Source organism: Aethina tumida, chromosome 1, assembly GCF_024364675.1.
Source record: "Aethina tumida isolate Nest 87 chromosome 1, icAetTumi1.1, whole genome shotgun sequence".
In the NCBI taxonomy this organism is placed as follows: Eukaryota; Metazoa; Arthropoda; class Insecta; order Coleoptera; family Nitidulidae; genus Aethina; species Aethina tumida.
Window position 1 is genome coordinate 78,496,968 of NC_065435.1, and position 21,312 is coordinate 78,518,279.

The window sequence follows — 21,312 nt, forward strand, 5'->3', positions numbered from 1 at the left end:
TTGAAACATGGCCAAACACTGTTCAGAATCAACAACAATTTCTTGTTTTTGGTCAACAATGAGCAAACGAGGCACCCACTTTGAACAGAGCTGTCTCGTAGTCAAATGCTCATGCAATATAAAGCCAACACGTTCTTTTGATATCTTTATGGTGTCAGCTAACTCACGCAACTTCACTTTTTGATCATTCAAAACGATTTTGTGTATTTTTTTGATGTTTTCTGGTGTTACCGCCTTATTTGGACGTCTACTGCGTTCTGCATCATCGGTGTCTCTACGACCACGTTTGAAATCAGCAAACCAACGTTTTATTGTTATTTCTCATGGACATTTTTCAAGCCATTGCTTCACTTGAAAGGTATTTTTTCCCACCAAGAAGCAGTGTAAAATTAAAACGCGAAATTGTTTTTGATCCATTGTTATGAAAATAACAAAAGTAGCGTCACTCTTATCACAATAACTCACAAACTAATTAATAGAATATCATGAAATTTTAACAGCTGTCTTTTGAAGGTTAGTACTAACTGAAAAAGAGGTGAATGCAATAAAACTAGCACCATCAATGTGTTAGGCCTAGGGTTTTTCAGTCCATGTGTTAGTTAGTCATTAAAACTGTCTAAAACAAATGAAGTTAAGAAAACTATGCAAAATGCACTATATTGAAAATTTTACGTAAAATTCATACATACAACAGTATTCAGGATTTGATAAAACACTGAAAATATTATAGAAAAATAATACATTATATTTGCTTTCAAAATTTCATAGTGATATCACCCCGTATATTCATTAAATTATTATAATTTCATTCTTTAGTTGTTTTAATTGGATTAAGTTAATTAGATTAGATTGTGTTAGATTAATTAAAATTAGAAATTAAAAAAAAAATAATTTGATGAGATAATTTTTACTACACTTATGAATATTAAAACAATATAAAAGAAAAAAAAGTAAAATTGAGAGAATTTGTACAGGAAGAAAAGTCCCGTCATGCAATGAATTATGAACAGATCGTTACATAGAAAAATTAATTCAAGTTAAAAGAACATAAGAGATTTTATATCATAAATAAATAATTTTTGTAATAATCAAACAAAATATAAAGTGAAAAATTCTGTATAGAACTCCATAAAGCCGTTTAATCTCTTAAGCTGATATTCAAAGTCTTATCTTGACATTTTAAAAACATGACTTCATTGCTCCGTTTCTTTAATGAATTTTCGACATAATAGCAAACTTTTTTGCCCACGGTTAATGTAAATTTAACGAAAACCGAAGCTCGTTACACGCCAATTTTTCATGTCTCTCACAACCCTTAGCACAATGGCGCAATGCCAAAACATTATGCATATTTTACTCGTCGCCATAATTTTATTAAACCCGTTAATGAATGTGTCGTCGGTCGTGAAATACACAGACATTAAAAGCCCCATTTATAATACACGATACAGTTTTTATCAGTCGCCTCTTGCAGTCACTTTAATCAATTACCGAACCCTTCGAATCTGCGCCAATAACTAGCAGAAACATAACGGCAATTGCAATATATCTTTTTGTTGGGGAATTAACAGTGTCTTCTCCATTGGTTAAGGACAATTTTTCATGCAAACTTAACGTCGTCTGATCGAAAGATGTTCTCGAGCAATTACGATTCAAACTCGATTATTAAGACATTAAAATTCTTTAATTCGATTTTGTTTCTTGCAGAACTCAAGGTATATACGGAAGTTTGAGCTTGCAATGGAGTTATGGATGGGGAGAATCGGATAATATTGAACGTTGGCGGTATTCGCTATGAGACATACAAGGCGACATTGAAGAAGATTCCAGCCACGAGGCTTTCGAGGCTAACCGAAGCGTTGGCAAACTACGATCCCATCCTCAACGAGTACTTCTTTGACAGGCACCCAGGAGTGTTCGCGCAAATACTTAATTACTACAGGTGAGAAAGTTTTTGAAATTATTTTCCAGACCAATAAAATAAATCCTCGAGAGTAAGTTGATTTTTTACTTTTCGATTGCCGGCTACCTGCAATAATTGGGAAACTGACGGAGGCTTTCAGACGTCTGTCGAAAAACCACTGCAGGAAAGCCTCCGCATCGATATTCCTTTCACTTTATTACTTTCTGGGACTGCGGGAACAATATTTTTCACTCCGAAATCAATACCTTCTTCGTATAGATCAGATTTATTTTTTATATATTCAATATATAATAAATTAAAAATGAAAGATTTTTTGTTTAATTGTTATTGAAAACCTGATCCGACTCAATTAACCTTTTGTAATCGCGTTTGTGATATACGTCTTGAGGATTAAGGAAGCTAAACAGATTATACGATCTCAGGTGGGATGGTCGACTGTAATAACCGAAATGGGTTGGAAATGATCGCGTGTCTTACTATCTTGTTAAGTCAAAAATGTGTAATGTTTTAAATAAAAACAGGATCCGTAATAAATGTTTAAAAATGTCTACGTTATAAATCCGTTCCTGGCCATTTTCCAGGCGGCTGTCGTTTTGCCAGGGATCACCGTTCCATATTTATGAGATATGGACCGGAGGCTGAGCTGAAATCTCGCGTCATAATTTATTTAATGTTCAAAAGTAACTGTTGTTTCGTCTACAAATCGATATGTGTACGGTTTTGTAATAAAGGATATGAGCTGGCGTAGATCAAAGGGATTAATTTAATGTTAACTCAAAGGTGAATTGCTTTTGGGGAGGAAAATGGCAATAATTAACCTAGGTTTGTTAATCGGAATCTTATTTTTTTACCACAATTGTAAATAATGTAATTGTGAATAATTGAAGTTTACATGTATATATTTTCTCTAAGGTTTTACGAGTGGGTGGCAGATTTTATTGAGGCGAGATGTGTTCTTAATTAATTTTAATATAGCCTTGCACAACTCAATTGAAATACGTCGCCCGTAAATTAATAACATTGAAGTTACATGTTTGTGTTTTGTTAATAAAGTCTTAAATGCGGCTGTTTCTTAAATTTCGGAGGCATTCCAGATATTAATTGGTTACATTTTAGGTAAAATTTCACATTTTCATTAACTTAAAAATTTATAAATAATTGTAATAAAATTAATATACATTATTTAATAAATATTACGTTAGTCTATTAATTTATATTATGCTCAAACTTTTATAGTGGTTAAGATAAAATTATTATCCAGAGCTCAACTTTAACAAAATTACAAACGTTCAAGAGACATGGAATGTCCCAAAGTATATTCAAATCCACTTTCCTCAAACTTTGCCAAAGAAGTCTACCGAACGGGAGTCTGATATGCGACAAAAACTTTTAATTAATGCGACGTACATCCCACACACTCATCCCTTAATTAAAACCGAACATATTCAAAAGCTAACAACAATTGTAATTATATTATCATTTTAATGATCGGATGTTAATTTATCGAATTTTCAGAACGGGCAAGCTGCATTATCCGACGAACGTATGCGGTCCATTGTTCGAGGAGGAACTGGAGTTCTGGGGCCTGGACTCGAACCAGGTCGAGCCGTGTTGCTGGAGCACGTACAGCGTCCATCGGGACACGCAGGTGAGTGGCGGGACACTTATGTACCTTCCAAATTTTACAATTGTACGTGTGCCTTTAACGATTTCTCCAATTCCAAAATTTGCGGGAGAGCTGTCTTATTCCAATTAAACTCAAGCGTATTTATAATACTATAAAATGAGGCGATGCAGATTTACGGGACCCGACTTTCTTTTGCATTGTTTTTATGTTGAAAAGGATTTTTTTATATTTTATTATAAAATAGAAATAATATAAAAATCAATATATAAATAATTATTACACTTCCGTCTTATAAGATTTCGATGAAACCACTTTCGTCCATTATCGTTATTTAAAATACATTCTCTTGTAAAACGGCGCTCCTTAGTCAACAGGTTTTAACTTCTGAAGTTATGGCTCTGCTAAAGTTGTGTAAGTTCGTAAAATTGATTGAGAATTTCATGTCCGAATGAAAATCGTCATTTTTAATTAATATTAAATGTTTGATATTGAATTTGTTCCAATTTGATTTCGGAAAAAGGCCAAACATCAGATAAAAATTAATAGAGCCAATCGAACTTCTGAAGTTATGGTTCTGTTAAGGTTGTGTCAGTTGTAACCAATGATAGTGTTCGCTTGTTAGGACATGAATCTGACAATTACAGATATGATATCCTTTTTCACAGAAAACATTTTAAACTTGTTTAGGTGGAACAGCAATCTCTATTTAAAATTGTTTCTCCTAGCCCTGTCTTTCATTTGGTTCTTGGACCTTTACGATAAATGGAATAGAGCAAAGTGTCAATATTCTAGAGATATTTGAATGAAGATGTATTTGGGAGAAAATATCTGTATTTTCAGCGTCGCAACAATCACGTATCTATTTAAAGACTGACCAGGGAATAAAACATATCTGTATTCTCACTACTGGAGAACCGTAAACTAATATTTTTCTATAAATTCGGTAAATAATAAATGCGATTATGATATTGACGATGGTACCTAAGATAACAAATCTCTACAAGGTGGCCTACCACCTACATCTACACGACAAGTTTGTTTGTGACGCAAAAAGCACAGCAAAACTTACAACCTTCTAAGTGAGACTGTTATCGCCAAAATTGTTTCAAACTGAAATGGGGGTAAAATTTAATTACATATACATATATATATATATATATATATATATATATATATATATATATATATATATATAACCAAAGTTATATAGAATCACCCATTATTAGTGAATAATGACAGTAGCAGTGAAGTGAACATACTTATTTTACCAAATTTTATTTTAATTATGGTGGGATACCAGAAGTCCAGAGGGGAAGAATTATTGCTCTGTCAGAACAAGGCATGTAGCAGAGGCAAATTGCACAAACGGTAGGGTGAAGTTTCGAAAACCTATTCAAGGTTTCTGGAGTTGGGAACCCTAAAAGTAGACCCGAGAGAAGTCGTTATAAAATTATATATTATATATTTATACATTTAAGCATAAATGAAAAACATTCCAACATTGACCTCCGATATCTAAACAGAAAGAATTATGAAAATATTGTAAGATATCTTTTTTGTAGAAAGTTCAATTTTTTACAAAAAATGTAAATAGAAATTTTATGTACGATTAGATAATGGCGAGAAATAGATTTCGTCATATGGGACTGAAGAAAAAATGAAAAACTAAGATTAGTCGGAAGTTAAAAAAATAGTCGATTCTTTTGACCCACCCTAGGGTATATTTAAATTACCAATATTAGTTTACTTTTGAATATTTTTTAAAACCAAGGGAAAGTTTCTCATATATAACCATCATATGGAATATCCTTTTTAATAAAAATAATAATGGATAATAAAATAATCAAAATGTCAATTGAAAAGTTTAACTGAAAAATTAATGAATATACAATTTGAATTTTATGTATTTAATTGTGTACATAAAATGTCTATAATAATTATAATTAAAAAAATAATATTTTAATACAACAAAAATCATATTTTGAATTTGAATGTCCTTTATTATTAAAAAAATAATAATAAAAGTAGATGTATTTTTTCTCTAAGGAATATTCTTTAATAGCCATTAATTTATATTCTTTTTTAATAATTATAATTAATTAAAAAAATAACATTTTAATACAACAAAAATCATATTTTAAATTTTAATATTTGAACGTTCTTTATTATTAAAAAATAATAATAAAAGTAGATGTATTTTTCTCTCTAGGGAATATTCTTTAATGTCCATTAATTTGTATTCTTTTTTAATAATTCTTTTATTAAAAGTTTGAGCGAAGGAATAAACTTGTTATTAAAATACTTTTTCGTCCTTTCCTTCCTTCAATAATTCAAAATTAATTATTCTCATACATATTAAATTAATATAATGATTTTAATCATTAATAAAATAAATTTGCTTAGATCCTTTTGTTACTAAATTTTTGATGATTTTGTATAACCCAGTTGTTATTTGTATAATTAATTTTGTATCACATTATATTGTTGATATTAATTTTATGTATCAGTTTAACAATCATTTGTGTGATTCTGAATCCTTTGTTTTTGATTTTATACATTGTTCGTTCGTTAATTAAAATATTTTTCCACACAATGATGAAATCCATATGAAAGTCAGTTATCTATAAGCCGATATTTACAATAATCATTCCGCCTCATCAACTTTGATTGAAAATCGATAAAATGTGGGTATTGCCTCACTCTCGGATACTTGTGCTAATTATAAAACGTGCACATTTCTAAACAAATTGTGAAATATGCAAAAAACATAAAATAATAACTGGATAATTAAATGAACAAATTAATTTTACTGGGATATAATTAATGGATACTTCAACAATCACACCGAAACATTATTTAATTATATTCGTAAAATTGATTGTGAATTTCATGTCCGAATGTAAATCGTCGTTTTTAATTAATATTAAATGTTTGATATTGAATTTGTTCCAACTGGATTCCTGAAAAACGTCAAACATCAGATAAAAATTAATAGAGCCAATTGAACTGTGTTAAATGCAAACTCTAATCGAATTGACAAACCAATTCCATGCAAAACTCTCCAGAAACTACTATCGTTCTTTGTTTATTGCAAAATCAGAATTTATGATGCGTCCTCAAAAAACAACTCGGATGATTTATAGCGGCAAAAATGTGACGGTTGCTAGGACTTTTTCCCGCGATTGTCATAGAACTCGAGAACGAATCATAATTCGAAACGGCGTTTGCTGCTCGCGGACCGAACAAACGTAAACGTCGCGTCTGATGTTTCTTGTTTCGCCAATGAAACGTTCATATTTATTTTATTTTTTTTTTTTTTTGTGAAATCGGTTGGTAATTTTGAAAATGGCCTTTGTCATATTTAATTGGTGCATGCATGTTTTATTATTGTAAAATATGAACGACGGTTATCATTTTACAAACATTTATTAAAGTGAGTTTCATGATGTCGATTGGGGAAATTAAATTCGATGTGAAAATGGGAAATTTTACAGTAAAATATTTTTAGTTTACTCGTCATATTTTTAATATGCGTTATGCACCAGTTAAAAAATTTCATTAAGTTATCTCTTTTTATTATTTAAAAAAGTAAATTAAAATATAAATGTGATTTTTTCAGAATAATATAATATTTTTAGTGTATGCGCGCATTCACCATAATTATATATATATTGATTTCAGTTTATAAAATTAAAAATAAAAAATAATTTATGAAAAAAAGAATACTAGACAGTATTAGACTTATTGGACATATTTTAAAAATCATTTCAATCATTGCGCCAGTTTAGAAAATTTTATTATAGTCTCTCATTGTGTAACAAACAACATTTATCTGTTTCGTTATTTATAAAAAAATAAATTAAAATAAAAAGGTAAAATGTTCAACTAATTTTGTTTACAATCCGTTCACTTAGAGAACGGTACAGCTACGTCACGATGACACAGATATGTAGAAATTCATATTTGGCAAATTAATGAGAAATCAACAATGGAGTTTGTCTTTCCCTTCACATATTATGTCACATAACATATATTACATATATCAGATATTATGTACGGAGATTGTAACCAGACTAAATTCGCTACGTGGATGCTGAATAATTTTTCGAAGAATTTCTTTGAACATTGATTTTATATATCTATCGTTTCATTTCATTCCTTTCTTTTAAATGTGCTTATTTTGACCAATTGTTACATTACAAACAAATTAGACTTGACAATTACATTTTAATATTATGCAACCCTCAACCTTTTGAAAAATATTAAAAGTGATCAATACGGTGGATTCGCCTTTCTGTCATGTCGAATGAGGGGTCACACGTCATATTATTTCATAGTGTTAGTTTCCAGTGCTATGTCACACTTCATATTGTATATTTTATTCGAAAAATTATTTAGGTCTCCGGTAGCAAATTTGTTCTAGCATAATAATTGTAATGTTAGGCCAGTTTACATAAATGGTGAGGATAATTTGCTAACAGGTACTCGACACCATCCTATTTTCTTGGTAAGTGGAATTTCTTTTGTGCGCATTCGCCATGTTTTCAACATGATCATGTGTCCCTATGATGGTAACGTGACGGAATAAGTAGATTGAGACCGTCATGAATATTAAAATCGTATAAAGTAGCTTTGAGTTAGCACCATACTTTGCAAAATTGTATGGAATATCCAAGCAAGTATATTATTCTTAACTCAGAGTCGGGGCAGGTAGACTGAGACCGATATTACAGTTAATTAGTTTAAGTCGCTATAAACTCTGTGCACCAGGCACTATTAAAGATTAGGAACGCTTTTTATCCTACCCCTAATAGGTAACCGAAAGTGACCTTATAACACATGGGCTGAAAAGTCCCGGGGCTAACACATAAATGCCATAAATTATTTTATTTCATTCACTTCTTTTTCAGTTAGTACTAACCTTCAAAAGACAGCTGTTAAAATTTCATGATATTCTATTAATTAATATGTGAGTTATTGTGTTAAGAATGACGCTACTTTTGTTATGTTCAAAACAATGGATCAAAAACAATTTCGTATTTTAATTTTACACTGCTTCTTGATGGGAAAAAATACCGTTCAAGCGAAGCAATAGCTTGAAAAATGTTATGGAGACTCCGCTCCATCAGAAACAACAATAAAACGTTGGTTTGCTGATTTCAATCGTGGTCGTTCAAAGTGAGTGCCAAGTTTGCTCACTGTTGACCAAAAACAAGAACGTGTTGATGATTCTGAGCGTTGTTTGGAATTTTTGCGTCGATATGTAACAATGGATGAAACATGGATACATCACTTCACTCCGGAATGAAAACAGTCATCGGAGTGGACAGCAACTGGTGAACGTCGTCCAAAGTGCCCGAAGGCACAACAATTGGCTCGAAAAGGGATTACCATTAGCAGCGAATATTATATAGCACTATTGAAGCATTTGAAGGCCGAAATTGCAAAGAAACGTCCGCATATGTAAAAAAACTGTTTCATCAAGACGCACGTGTTACAAATCAATCAAAACAATGGCAAAACTACATGAATTGAACTTCGTATTGCTCCCACATCCACCATATTCGCCAGATTTGTCTCCCAGCGACTACTACCTGTTTGCAGAAAAAATGGTCGTCGGTAAGAATTTTCGCACGAATGAAGAGATTATCGCTGAAACTGAGGCCTATTTTGAGGCAAAAGATAAATCGTCCACAAAAGTGGTATTGAAGTGTTAGAGCGGCACTGGAATGATTGCGTTGCTTTTGATGGACGGACTTTAATTTTATCGATATAAAATTTTGGCATTTTGGTTATTATCTGGCTGAAACAAAGAAATGATCGATGCCACAATTGGTAACACAACCATCGACTTCTCATCGACCAACTAATAATTAAGTTGTTGGAAAATTATATTGAAATGAACAATTTTTAATACAATAAAACATTGGCAAGTAATGGAGATCTGTAAAAGGGTATAGTGGAAACACTATAATTAAAAATTGAACCGAAACGAACGATCTATTTGTAAAATCTATCCACATGAACAATAAACTTACCAACGCGGAGAAAATACATTATCTAAAGATTTAAATCTTTCTACAGTTAGAGCATAATTAGCAGGTCATCTGATTTCTTGATAACCTACATTCTCCAGGGTAAATTAGACAACGATACGAATTGCTTGTATGAACAATATCTGAAATGTCATACAAGTAATGAAATTCCAGATTTAAAGGAATTTATAGAATTCTTGGAAAATCGATTTCAATCACTGGAAATGGTCAAGGGAATAAGCACGAAACCTGTGAGCGAGACAGAATTCTTACTATAATATGATATCATTTGATTGTCAATACTAGTAACTATTGAAATCAACAATATATATTTATTTTTATTATTCATATGAAAATTATCTGCACAATACCGGTTTAAATTTACAAACAAATCTTCCCTTTACTTGTTTTACTCATAGTAAGAATTTAAAACCATATTAATTGCAACGACAACAGTGGAGGAAAAGTCAAAGGCAGATAATTGGAAGTTGCTAAGGAAATAAGTAAATTTCGGATTTTAAACATTTCACAATGGAACAAACTGAATATTTAGGTCGTTGATTTCAGCGGATAAACATGGTGCAATTAATTAATAATTATATTCAATAAAAACATAAGAAGGTTATTTGACTCCAAACATTAAATTAGGTTGAATAATATTATGAGAATTAAAAAAATGTGTCAAATCGGAGACAGATAATTTTGTGAGTTGCAACACGTAAATTAAGACTACAAGTTAAGAAGAAAAGTGGAAAGGACCAATCCGACTGTGTCTCTTTTATTTGCGAAAAACGCAATCGACGTTTTAAAAATATGCTAATTTATAAACTCCATTGTGCTGACCAGGCGGTCTCGGATTTATTCTGGTGTCATCGTTTTGTACAGTGTAATTCCTCCCATCGTAGTCCTTTAACTCCGGCGAAGGTTAAATTTTGGCGTCGCAGAAGTTGAATTGGATGACTGAAGGTTGTTACTGGCCTCCTCTGAGTTGATTGATCTTCTTTTAAAATATGTTATTGTGATGAAAACTCCTACACATAGCTGTAAAACTTATGAGAAGGTGGCTCCGAATAGGTGGTAAATGTCCAGTGGATATTATTTTATAATTTAGTGAATTCCAAATGTTTTAAGTTAATTTGAGGATGTTTTTCTATTTCTACGATGTGTGCTTGAAAGTTCCCATAAACATTACAGTGTTCGGAAAAACTTATTTCGGGAATAAACTCGTGTTTTTGCTTCTTTAACTGAGTATAAGGGCAATTGCCAATATTTTTATTTTTCAAAATTTCGGATTGGCAAGTGGTATTTATGTTACTAGTATAATGCTGATCATTATGGTGGTCACAGATGCTAGAAAGGGGTATTAAATCGGAATCTGATTCCAAGATGTATTTTAAAGCAGGGATGATGGTTTAATAATTAATTGATACTTATAGATGTTTTGACTTGTCAATAAAAAAGGTAATTTATTAGGGTAACACTATGTGATTCTGTTGAGATCATTAATGAGTTCAACTTTGGAGATTATACAAAAAGATAAAGAATTTTCAATATCCTGAAATATATTCATAAAGATGTTAAATAATTGAAGGTCTATTTTCTACCCATAAAACATTGTATATTTTTAGAAGGGAACCATTTAATAATTTTTTATTAAGTATATATTTTTTGCAATAGATTTTTCCTTACGTTGAATATCTTCAATAATCCTGTGGATACTACGAATGATATATATGTTAACTAAAAATTGGTTATTAAATTTATGTATTATATTTTCTTGATTTTGTTTTATGTAATCGAGAATATTTTTTATTTTTTGGTTATCTTCTACATCCATATTTCCATATAATTTGTTTTACAATAGATCCTAGTCCTCTTTTATTTCTATCTGAGTTTTTGAATAGGATTATTTTTTCGTCTCTAAGGTCAATAAGATACTTTAAAACTTTAGTATAGTTTTCGAGGGTGCTTCTGTATTTGGTACTGCTGTTGATCAACATTTCTGTTTCCTCGTAATAATTTATTAATTTTTTGCTATGATTATACAAGTATAATAATGTAGAAAAGAATGAAAAAAGTTTTGCAACTTGGTTGTTCGTAAATTTATTGGGAGTATACCGGACTTATCATAGATAATATGGCGTTATGATTGTCCTTTGGACGATGATGGACCTGAAGCCGGAAATGTTTTATTTTTAGTTCGTCTTTTTACATTTTCTAAACGAAGTTTATCGAATTTCTTACCTGTTCAAGACCTTTTATTTTCTATATTTATTTCTTTGTTTAGATCTGAAATTACCCATTACAAAGAGTGTTTCGGGGATTTTGGTTGGATCTTCACAAGTCTCAATTAAATTATTAATAATTGTTGTTTTGTTCGTTAAAAGTCGTTTATTAACAATTTCATATAAAGCAAGCAATTTTTCCTTATGGCTTTGAATGTATAGTTGAGAATAGTGGTTTCTAAATTAATATCTAAAGGTTCTTGCATATCTTAATTTAGGATTTCGAATGGTGTTAACTTAGTTGTACTATGAATTGAACTATTGTATGTATAGTTCCTAGGAGAGCTTTAACTTTTAGAAAATCATCGGAGAATTCCGGTCTATTGTTTGATATATTCAAATGATTAAGAAAGGTGGAATAAAATTACTCTATTAAGCCATTATTAGCAAAATGATGTGGACTGCAAAAATTTGTTTTTATCTTATGTAAAACAAAGATTTAACAAGTTCGTTGTTGGGTGTTGAATGGTGTGAAAAGAAGGTTAATAGTTTTTCCATTATAGCTATTGCTTGAGATGTTTCCAAGTAATATATTCGTATTCGTATTCGTGCGTATTTACTAAATACGTCAATTATTGTAATATAATATTTATGGCGTTCGTATTTACGTGGGAGTAATATTGAATTTCAATTTCAATGCCTTTCTATCATATTTAATGATCTTGCAAGTTTCGTAATTATTTATGTAATTTTTGACCGACTTTTGCAAATTGGGCCAGTAGTATGAGTTTTAGAGTAGTTTCGGTTATACCGCGATGGTTGCATTTACCTTCGTGATAATTTTGTTGGTCATCGATTGACTCTATATCTGTTAAGATTTTGTTACATTTTCTGAATAGAAGGTTTAAGATTTCTGTTCAATCTTAAACCTTCACTTGTTCATACAGAATATCGTTGTCAAAGTAGCAGTAATAATTAATTTTAATTCTTTGTTTTGTGTTATCGAATAATCGCTTAATATTTAGTAATTTTGGTCATGTTTTCACGGACAAAAAATCATTTTGATTTGATTCCACATTAAGAAGTTCATCGAAAATTGGTTCTTCGCAAATGAGATTTTCGATATTTGATAGAATAGTGTCATTAACTTCCTCTATTTGTTGTTCATTATCAGGAGGTACTGGTACGAAGAAACGTTGCCCTCAGTGTGAGGTTTTGGTAGTTCCAGTGGTATTTTCATTAAGCTCATGAATATATTGAAGAATGAGGTTCGATTCCAAATTTATTTCAAGAATATTTAGATTAAGCGGACAAGAAAGTGCATCTGCACATCAGATTACCTATCTTATAAATAATATTGTAATCGAATTCTTCTAACCGTAAACGCTACCGTACCAGTTTTGAATTTGGTTCTTTCAAGAAAAATAACCATTGTATACCTTTGTTCTGGTAAGTCGATTTTTCCTTGACTTTGGACCGCACCCATTCCGTAATTCGAAGCATCTTTTTACAAAGGTTTAAAATTTTCTGAAGCAAAAATTCACTTTTATCTAAATGAATATTAAAGTTATACTTTCTGAGGCGATCTAAAATTAATTTTAATTTGTCTAAATATTCTTGAAGAGAAGTATATATTATAATATACAAAACATATTTCATTCTGTTTTTCTCTTAAAATGTTGTACTTAATTCATTATGACCATTTTGTACTGAAAAAGCAATTTCTTCAATATCTCTGGGCGTCGACTTCGATTTGGTGCAGTCTAAAGGTAAGGTCTAATATTGTAAAATACTTTTGCCTAGTTTATCTAAAATATTCTTATGGTTTGACGATCCCTTGTTCCAGTATATTCCTAATTCGGCTTTGTTCTTGTCTGTAAATATAGGGGTATTTGTAGATTTTTGTATAGATGAGGGTTTCGTTGTTTAATTTTATTTTAAGCCTTACTGCATTACTAAAAGAGCGTATAATTAGTTTTGGTGTTTTCTTCTTTATTCATGTGGTTTAGTCTAACTTTACTTAAATCAAGGTTAAATTTCTGTACATTGAAATTATTTAGATTTTGCACAAAATTGAGTGGTTTAATATCAAATTCGGAATTTGGGTTAACTTCGATAGGATCAGATAGATTCAGTGAAATAACCTCTAACCGAAGCATTTAAAGCTATTGTAAACGCTTCGTTATTTTTTTATTAATTAAAATTTCGGGAATCTCGATATTGTGAAATTTTTGATGGGGTAAAATTGCAATACGGTCTTTAACATTTTTGTATACGTACTTTAAATGATCTTGGATCAAGTATGGCATGATTCTCAGATTGTTGGAAACCTTCCAGTATATTAATTTTTGCATTAAGCGATATAAGATTATCTAACCCTAATATGCAATCAAAAATTTTGTTGAACTTGAAAAGGTGGAATTTAAAGAATTTATTTTCAATTTTGAAAACATCGGGCACGTCCAAAGTTATAATAAAATGTTCATAATTTGTATCCTGCGCCGTTGAGATTCTGTATGGATCGTTTTCTACGTAATTGGAAAAGTAATTTTTTGTAATATTGGAGTTAATGAAAGATTTAGTAGATCCAGTATCGATTAATCGTTTTAAGACTATTTCTCCTATTAGTATGAGTTTGTAGGGTAGTAAGTGAGAAATCAGTGTTTAATAATTGTGCGTGATTGGTTCCGAGGTTTCTAAAAGAACTTTAAACAATTTTGTTTGTTTGTTTGATTTCTGAAATTCTGCAACCGGGTGAATTTCTAAGAATTTGGCACACATTTCTTCTTCGTAATTCTGATATTCGGAGTCATTTATATTGTTTAGTTCTTCAGGAATGTTTTGATTTTTTGGTCTGTAGTTGTTATTATGGAATGGTTGAGTGTTACAATTTCTTGTAAATCTAGTTGATTGTACAGCACTTATTGATGTTGGTATATAAGTTTGTTAAAAATTGGAATTAGGTTTGAATTCGTTAGATTGGTTTTGCGTATTTTATACGTGATGGGCAAGGGAGCTTGCCCTTGAACATTTGTGGTTTCATATTAGATAATGTTCTATCGTTGACATTGTAATCATTTGTAAGCATGTTCAAGAATTCTGGATTCACTCAAATTACCATTTAGATATTTTAGGAATGCTCTTAGAGCGAGTTTTTAAGGTTGTGATATTAAGAATTCTTTTACTGTTGTTGCATTTGTTTGTTTATAAACAACATGTTCTTGTAAAACTGTTTTTCTCATGTACAAATTTATGGAAACCTTGGTGAGAGGAGTGTTTTTAGACATCTAACATTTTTATTTAATTTATTTATTATATTGCGTCATGGTTTTTATGCACTAATTTTAAATTATTATGTGAGAATTTTTGTTTAGAATTATGTTGTTTCTTATGTGATTTTCCGTCCATTGAATGTTGTTTTTACTTTAATTATTGAAGTATTATTATTATGTTTATGTATATGTATATGTTTTATTTGTGTTTGTCGATAACTGATTAAAAGACCTTCCTTTTGATGTTCTTCTAATATTGAGACCAGGAGGAAATTGGCTTCAGTATTCGATAGAGTGTCTACATAACGATGAACAATAACTAAATTCATTTAATTTGAATAGTTATAAACAATAATTATTGCAAGACATATTATATGTTCATAATCATAGTAAAGTTAAGTTGCATACATTTTAAACAAATACGGATACCAAAGATGTTAATTTTATTTGTGTTTGTTATTTATGATCTTCCTTGATTATTCAGTTCTACGTATTAAGAATGGGGTTACTACATTTTCGTAATTATTTTCTTATCATACACAACAAGGATTCCTAATTATTTTAGTTGATCACGTGGCTATTTCTTTGTACTTTTGTAAATTCTAATGATACTCCGGTTGATACCATTACAGAATGTAATGTTATATGATGCTATTGCATCAGCAGCGGTACCTTTAACCTTGTTTCGAATACATCTTAAAAGAAATGTGTTTTGAAATGAGTTAACTTTGTCATAAAATTAATTAATCAATTCTTCACTAGTTTGAATAAATCCACTAAGAGTTGCCTGTAAATTCAGGAACAATTTGGAAATATTCAATTTTAAAATCTGACGTTGTTTGAGTTTGTGCGTTAGAATTATTTATTTCTGTATTTAGTGTTAAATTACTTATTTGGTTAATGGTTTCTTCAACATGCGAATCGTTTTATGCATTAATCGAATTTTAAAATTGTATTCGGATGTAGTTTCCCCTTCCGAATCGCTGCTACCAACTGACATCTATGACTTACCAGTACAAAAGTTGCCACACTAAGCTTGAGGTCCTACCAATTTTCCGACTCTCTGAATTTTCCAGCTGCTGTGGAGTCATCTTGGTTTTTCAGGAGCTTCACTGAGTGAAAGTCAATTTCAGATCTTGTAAGTTGTTGTGTTACAAAGCTTTGAAAAGCAACGTTTAGTCCACCATCGCAAAACCAGTTTTCGAGTTCAAAATAATATTGAAAGCCTACAATTTTGAGGTTTTCAAAACGTAAACACATCCGATCCGACTGCGCCACTTTTATTCTCTAAAAGAACTATCTTCGTCTAAGAACTATCTTTGTCCAGTCTATTGGTCCAAGGTAGTAGATAACAATGTAACCTCTTGAGGTGGTTTATCAATCAGTGTATATTTTGAATTTAGTCAATTACCGTGTTACAGCATCTAGTATCTAGAAAAACGGTTCCATTCAATACATTATGTGAAAATCATTCCATATAACAAACATATGAACAATGGTTCTCTGGAGGACATCTTTATCAACGATTCCGGAATATTAATGACGATCACCCATTTAGAACCCATTTATCATGTGATATTTCTGATAGTTAAAAAAATATATAAAAATTAAATTTATAGAGATATTTGACATCTAAATGTTAATAGTTAAAATACTAGTATAATAATAATAATTTCTATACCTGTGGAGTTTAATAAAACTAGAATATTAAAATATATTCTTTTACTGATATAGTTAATGAAATTTAAAGTTTTACGAGATAACTAAAAGTAATGTAAGTAATTTCAGTTTCGAATTGATAATACTAAAAATACACAATAAACAATAGATTTACATCGAAAGTATATTGCATGAACCCCGTTTAATATTCCTCATAAAATTTTCAGTATTCAAATGAAATACCCTCCTGTATATTAAAACTACTAAAAAGAACGACAACCATTCCTGCCGCCACCGGCACACATCCAAGCCCTTCTATAAAATTATTTATATTTCAGGCAACCCTGGCGATTCTGGACAAACTGGACATAGATTCGGAACGTCCCAGCGATGAGGAGGTGGCCAGGATGTTCGGGTACGAGGAAGCGTACCATGCAGGTACCCTAACGCGTTGGCAGAAGCTCAAGCCAAAAATTTGGGCTCTGTTCGATGAACCCTATTCCTCCTCCTCCGCCAAGGTACCGCCGCTGAATGTGCACCATCGAAATGTGATTATTTTTTTACTAACGTATTAAACAATGTTTAAATGAAAAGTAAATCGCAGGACTTTTGCTTTTTTTGGATGTTTTCGTGTTAAGGAGCGTTAAATTTTATTAAAAGTCCCGCGTTTTAATTCAAGTTAGAGAGCATGATGTAGATTCAGACTTACAAGTGCCCCACAGTATATATTTTTATTGTCTTCATATTCTGCAAACTATGATCGAACATATATATTTCGAATGTAATTAAAAATTAATAATGTATAAATTAAAATATGAAAATATACATTTCTAGAATCACAAAGGGAAATAGACAATATTCATTTAAATATTCCGTGTTTCCTTATTTTACCAAATATTCTATAACTAATATAATAAACAAATATTCCATGTATTCCTCATGTTTGCACACATACATAACTATTCGTGAATTCATCCGGGTTTTCCCGGAAACTCTCAAATTAATAGATATAACTTCCCTGTGCACTGTGCATATGATATATCAAAATCAGGAAACTGAAAATTATTCTCGCCATGAAAGTGCATTAGTAACTCATGACACTTAACTAACAATCAATTATTAATCAATAGAAGACAAAAAATAATACTATGGAGTTAACCCTTTAGCTTTAATCGTATTTATTTCTTCAAATTGTGTACCGTATTCATTTTAATTTTTCGTTCCGTGTGTTTTTGTTTGTTTCAGATTGTGGCGGGAGCTTCCGTATTTTTCATATGTGTTTCAGTGTTTTCGTTCTGTTTGAAAACCCAACCGGGAATGAGAGTAACATGCCAGTACAGCAAAGATCCCAACTGCACCGAACCCCATCCCTATTTTTTAACCGTCGAGCATTTCTGCAACGCCTGGTTCACGTTCGAGCTTTCAGTTAGATTTATTGTAAGTATTTAGAGGGTTTTTTATTTTTACTTATTTATTTTTTTTTTGCGTGCTAATTTAGTTGGTTTGGTTTCAGTATTTATCAAAGTTCAGGGGTGATTTATGTCTTTACATTTAGAGACAGCCAATTATACAAATGTCACGAGTTTCCAAACTGAAATGTTTTAAAAAATATTTATTATTTTATTTAAATGAATATTAAAATATTTAAACATATTTAAATACTGACTGAAAATTATTTTTTAGTTTGAGGTAAGCAATATGTCTAATTTGATTATACAAATAAAAATCGAATTATGAATTATTCTAATTGTGTCTTAATCAAAATATGTTAGATTAAAATATATTCTGGATGGACTTAATATTAGTTGTTTGTTTTTAAATATTTATTATTTTCTAATTTGTTATATTAGAATTTTTTGCGGTTACATACAGTATTGGCAGAAAGTTGAGCAACTTTAAAAATACATAAATTGCTACCCTGTATATGCAAATCTAATATAATTTATACCAATTAAAAATAATTCTGTTAGCTACAAATGAAAAAACTAAATATTCGACTGGCAAAAAGTGGGGTAACTTTTTACTAAATGTCACTAACCTCTACAAAATCCATAATAATTTTTAATTTCATAGTATGCACCAAAATAAAATAAGTTAATATAGTACATCGTGGAAAGAAATCATTTTCCAAATTAAAATCACGGATTGTATCGTTCTTTCAATCCGATGAGAGAAAAATGAATATCGCTCGATTGTAACGTGTGTTTTACAACAATTTTACAAAATTTGGTGATGTGGAAGGAAAAAATAAGACTGGACGACCAAGAAAAACCAATAGGTTTCAGGATAAAAAAATTTTATCCTACCCCAAAAAAGATCCTTCTTGAATTCCAGCAAAATAAAAGGTCCACTTGAGACACAACTTGGAATTAATGTTTCTTCAAGAACTGTAAGAGATAGATTACTATAAGGGAGTCTTCATGGGAGAAGGTCAGACTAAAGAACCACTACTATCAGAGAAGAACAGGCGAGCCAGAGTTGAGTTTACCAGGTCCTTTTTACACTGGACTGGAATGGAAACGAGCGATCTGGAGTGATGAAATTAATTTTAATCTGGTCAGTAGTGATGGTATTTTATATGTAAGGCGACCTATTCATGAAAAGTTTAACCCAAACTTTACCATACCCACTTTTAAACACGGCAACAGGTCGGTAATGGTATGGGGCTGCTTTTCGGGATATGGAATGGGTTCTCTCCTTTGAGTAGAAGGTATCACGGAGATAGTGAACAACAAAAAAAGACAAAAAGAGTATAGCACTCAGCAATATTTATTCACGGTTCTGCAAGAGTCCTGGCAAAATATGGATCCAAATATTATTGACCATCTGTTGCTTTCCATTTTACAATATATTAGTGTAAAATTATTTAAAATACTGATTACAAATTATTTTTAGTAATAAAACTTTATTGTTTAACTATGTAATTGTTGAATTTATAAAGGTAAGTTCAATATATATTTTATAACATAATAAGCAAGACAAAAATTATTTGAATTTTAAAAAAGTTGCTCCACTTTCTGCCAATACTGTACATGCCTTAATATTTGTACGGTGCCAAACCCTATTAGTTCGAAATTCCTTACTAAACAATTCTTAATTAGCTAAGATTCTCTCGACTGTTTTCAGTTACAGAATCATATTAACTACATAGAAACAAACGGTGTTAATCATTCGTCGACAGTGACAACGTATTCATCTCCCGATTAAACTGAACAAGATAAACACTCGTCCGCAATAAGTTTCCACTCATAAACAACGAAAATTAGTTTCCGTGCATTAATTTCGTCTTGATTAAATCAGTATCTTGGAATCCGTCGACGATTTAATGATCTGCCATTGTAAAAACAGTATCATTTGTTACGTTGTCATGTCCTAAACCTTTAAATCAGCTCAGAATGTCGTGTAGGACAACCTGATGTCTGTGTATGAATTTAAAACGTGTAAAAAACTATGTGATTTATGTTAGGAAGTTGGTGCAGAGAGGAAAGTCAATTACAGTCCGATAAGTTTAAAACCGGGGCCGAAACGAAAGCAAATATTATGTTTCAGACGCGAGTGCCGAAATAAGATACGAAAATTGCAAGAGCGTTGCCGGTTTATTTTTAATTTTGATTGAAGTTGTGATACAGCACATTAACGGCCCTCGTTTTGTGTGCCACTCGGAAAAATGTCTCGTAGCTACCTTTTTTGTTCTCGCAAACGTAAAAATACACAGATAGAACATGACACCGCACTCCATTTTTAAAAGCTCACAATTTCATCGATCGTTTCGTGCATCACGGCGAATTTGTACTATAGTTTGTCCCCGGCAAAATGTTTAAACGTAATTACTGCTCGGCCATTTAAGTTTTCCATTAGATACACTAATTAGGTTAAAATGCGGCCCAAAAGCTTCAGTTTTGTTTTCGTGTGGATTTCACCCATCAATTTACTTACCATTGTCCGCAGTTGTGTATCTGTGCGGTTCCAATTCAGTTTGTCTGTTTTCGAAACGGCAACTTATTACCGGAAGTGATTTGTACAACGTACGCCGCAAACCTATTACCTGTTTCGTTTTGCTTTTAAATCCGCTACGAAAACACTTTGAAATGAAACTCCACTTAGTTAAAATAAATAACTTACTGTTATAGCTGTTTCGAAATATACTAAAGAGACATACTTAAAATGTGCATTTCTTTACTGTTTAAGGTTTCTCCAAACGTTATAGAGTTTATAAAATCTCCAGTAAATATAATAGATTTCGCCGCAACTCTGAGTTTCTACATCGACATGATCTGCGTCTACGACAAGAAAAACCAACTCCTGGACTTCATCAGCATTATCCGAATCTTGAGACTTTTTAAACTCACACGCCACTCTCCTGGTTTGAAAATCCTCATTCATACATTCAAAGCTTCAGCTAAGGAACTTGGACTGTTGGTGTTTTTTTTGGTGTTGGGCATCGTTGTGTTTGCCAGTTTGGTTTACTACGCTGAAAAAACACAGGTAATCTTAAACAAACAGTGTGCGCAAATACATTTTTTTCACCTACAGTTTCCATATTGTAATTATGCAAATTCACAGTTTTAAA

General features: G+C 31.1%; 1 protein-coding gene across 4 annotated transcripts in view; it reads left to right on the plus strand.

The window, feature by feature from the left end:
• The window catches only part of LOC109608269 (potassium voltage-gated channel protein Shaw-like), a 43,983-nt gene that overhangs the window by 16,893 nt on the left and 5,778 nt on the right, over window positions 1-21,312 (plus strand). For 2 of the 4 annotated variants that reach the window (XM_049963483.1, XM_020024688.2), the window contains exons 2-6: window positions 1,708-1,942; window positions 3,440-3,572; window positions 17,081-17,290; window positions 17,988-18,179; window positions 20,931-21,227. In XM_049963483.1, coding sequence (XP_049819440.1) covers window positions 1,749-1,942; window positions 3,440-3,572; window positions 17,081-17,290; window positions 17,988-18,179; window positions 20,931-21,227 — 1,026 coding nt within the window. In that variant the 5' untranslated portion in view covers window positions 1,708-1,748. The remainder of the gene's footprint in view (window positions 1-1,707; window positions 1,943-3,439; window positions 3,573-17,080; window positions 17,291-17,987; window positions 18,180-20,930; window positions 21,228-21,312) is intronic. The other 2 variants (XM_049963496.1, XM_049963499.1) reach the window with 1 other exon arrangement.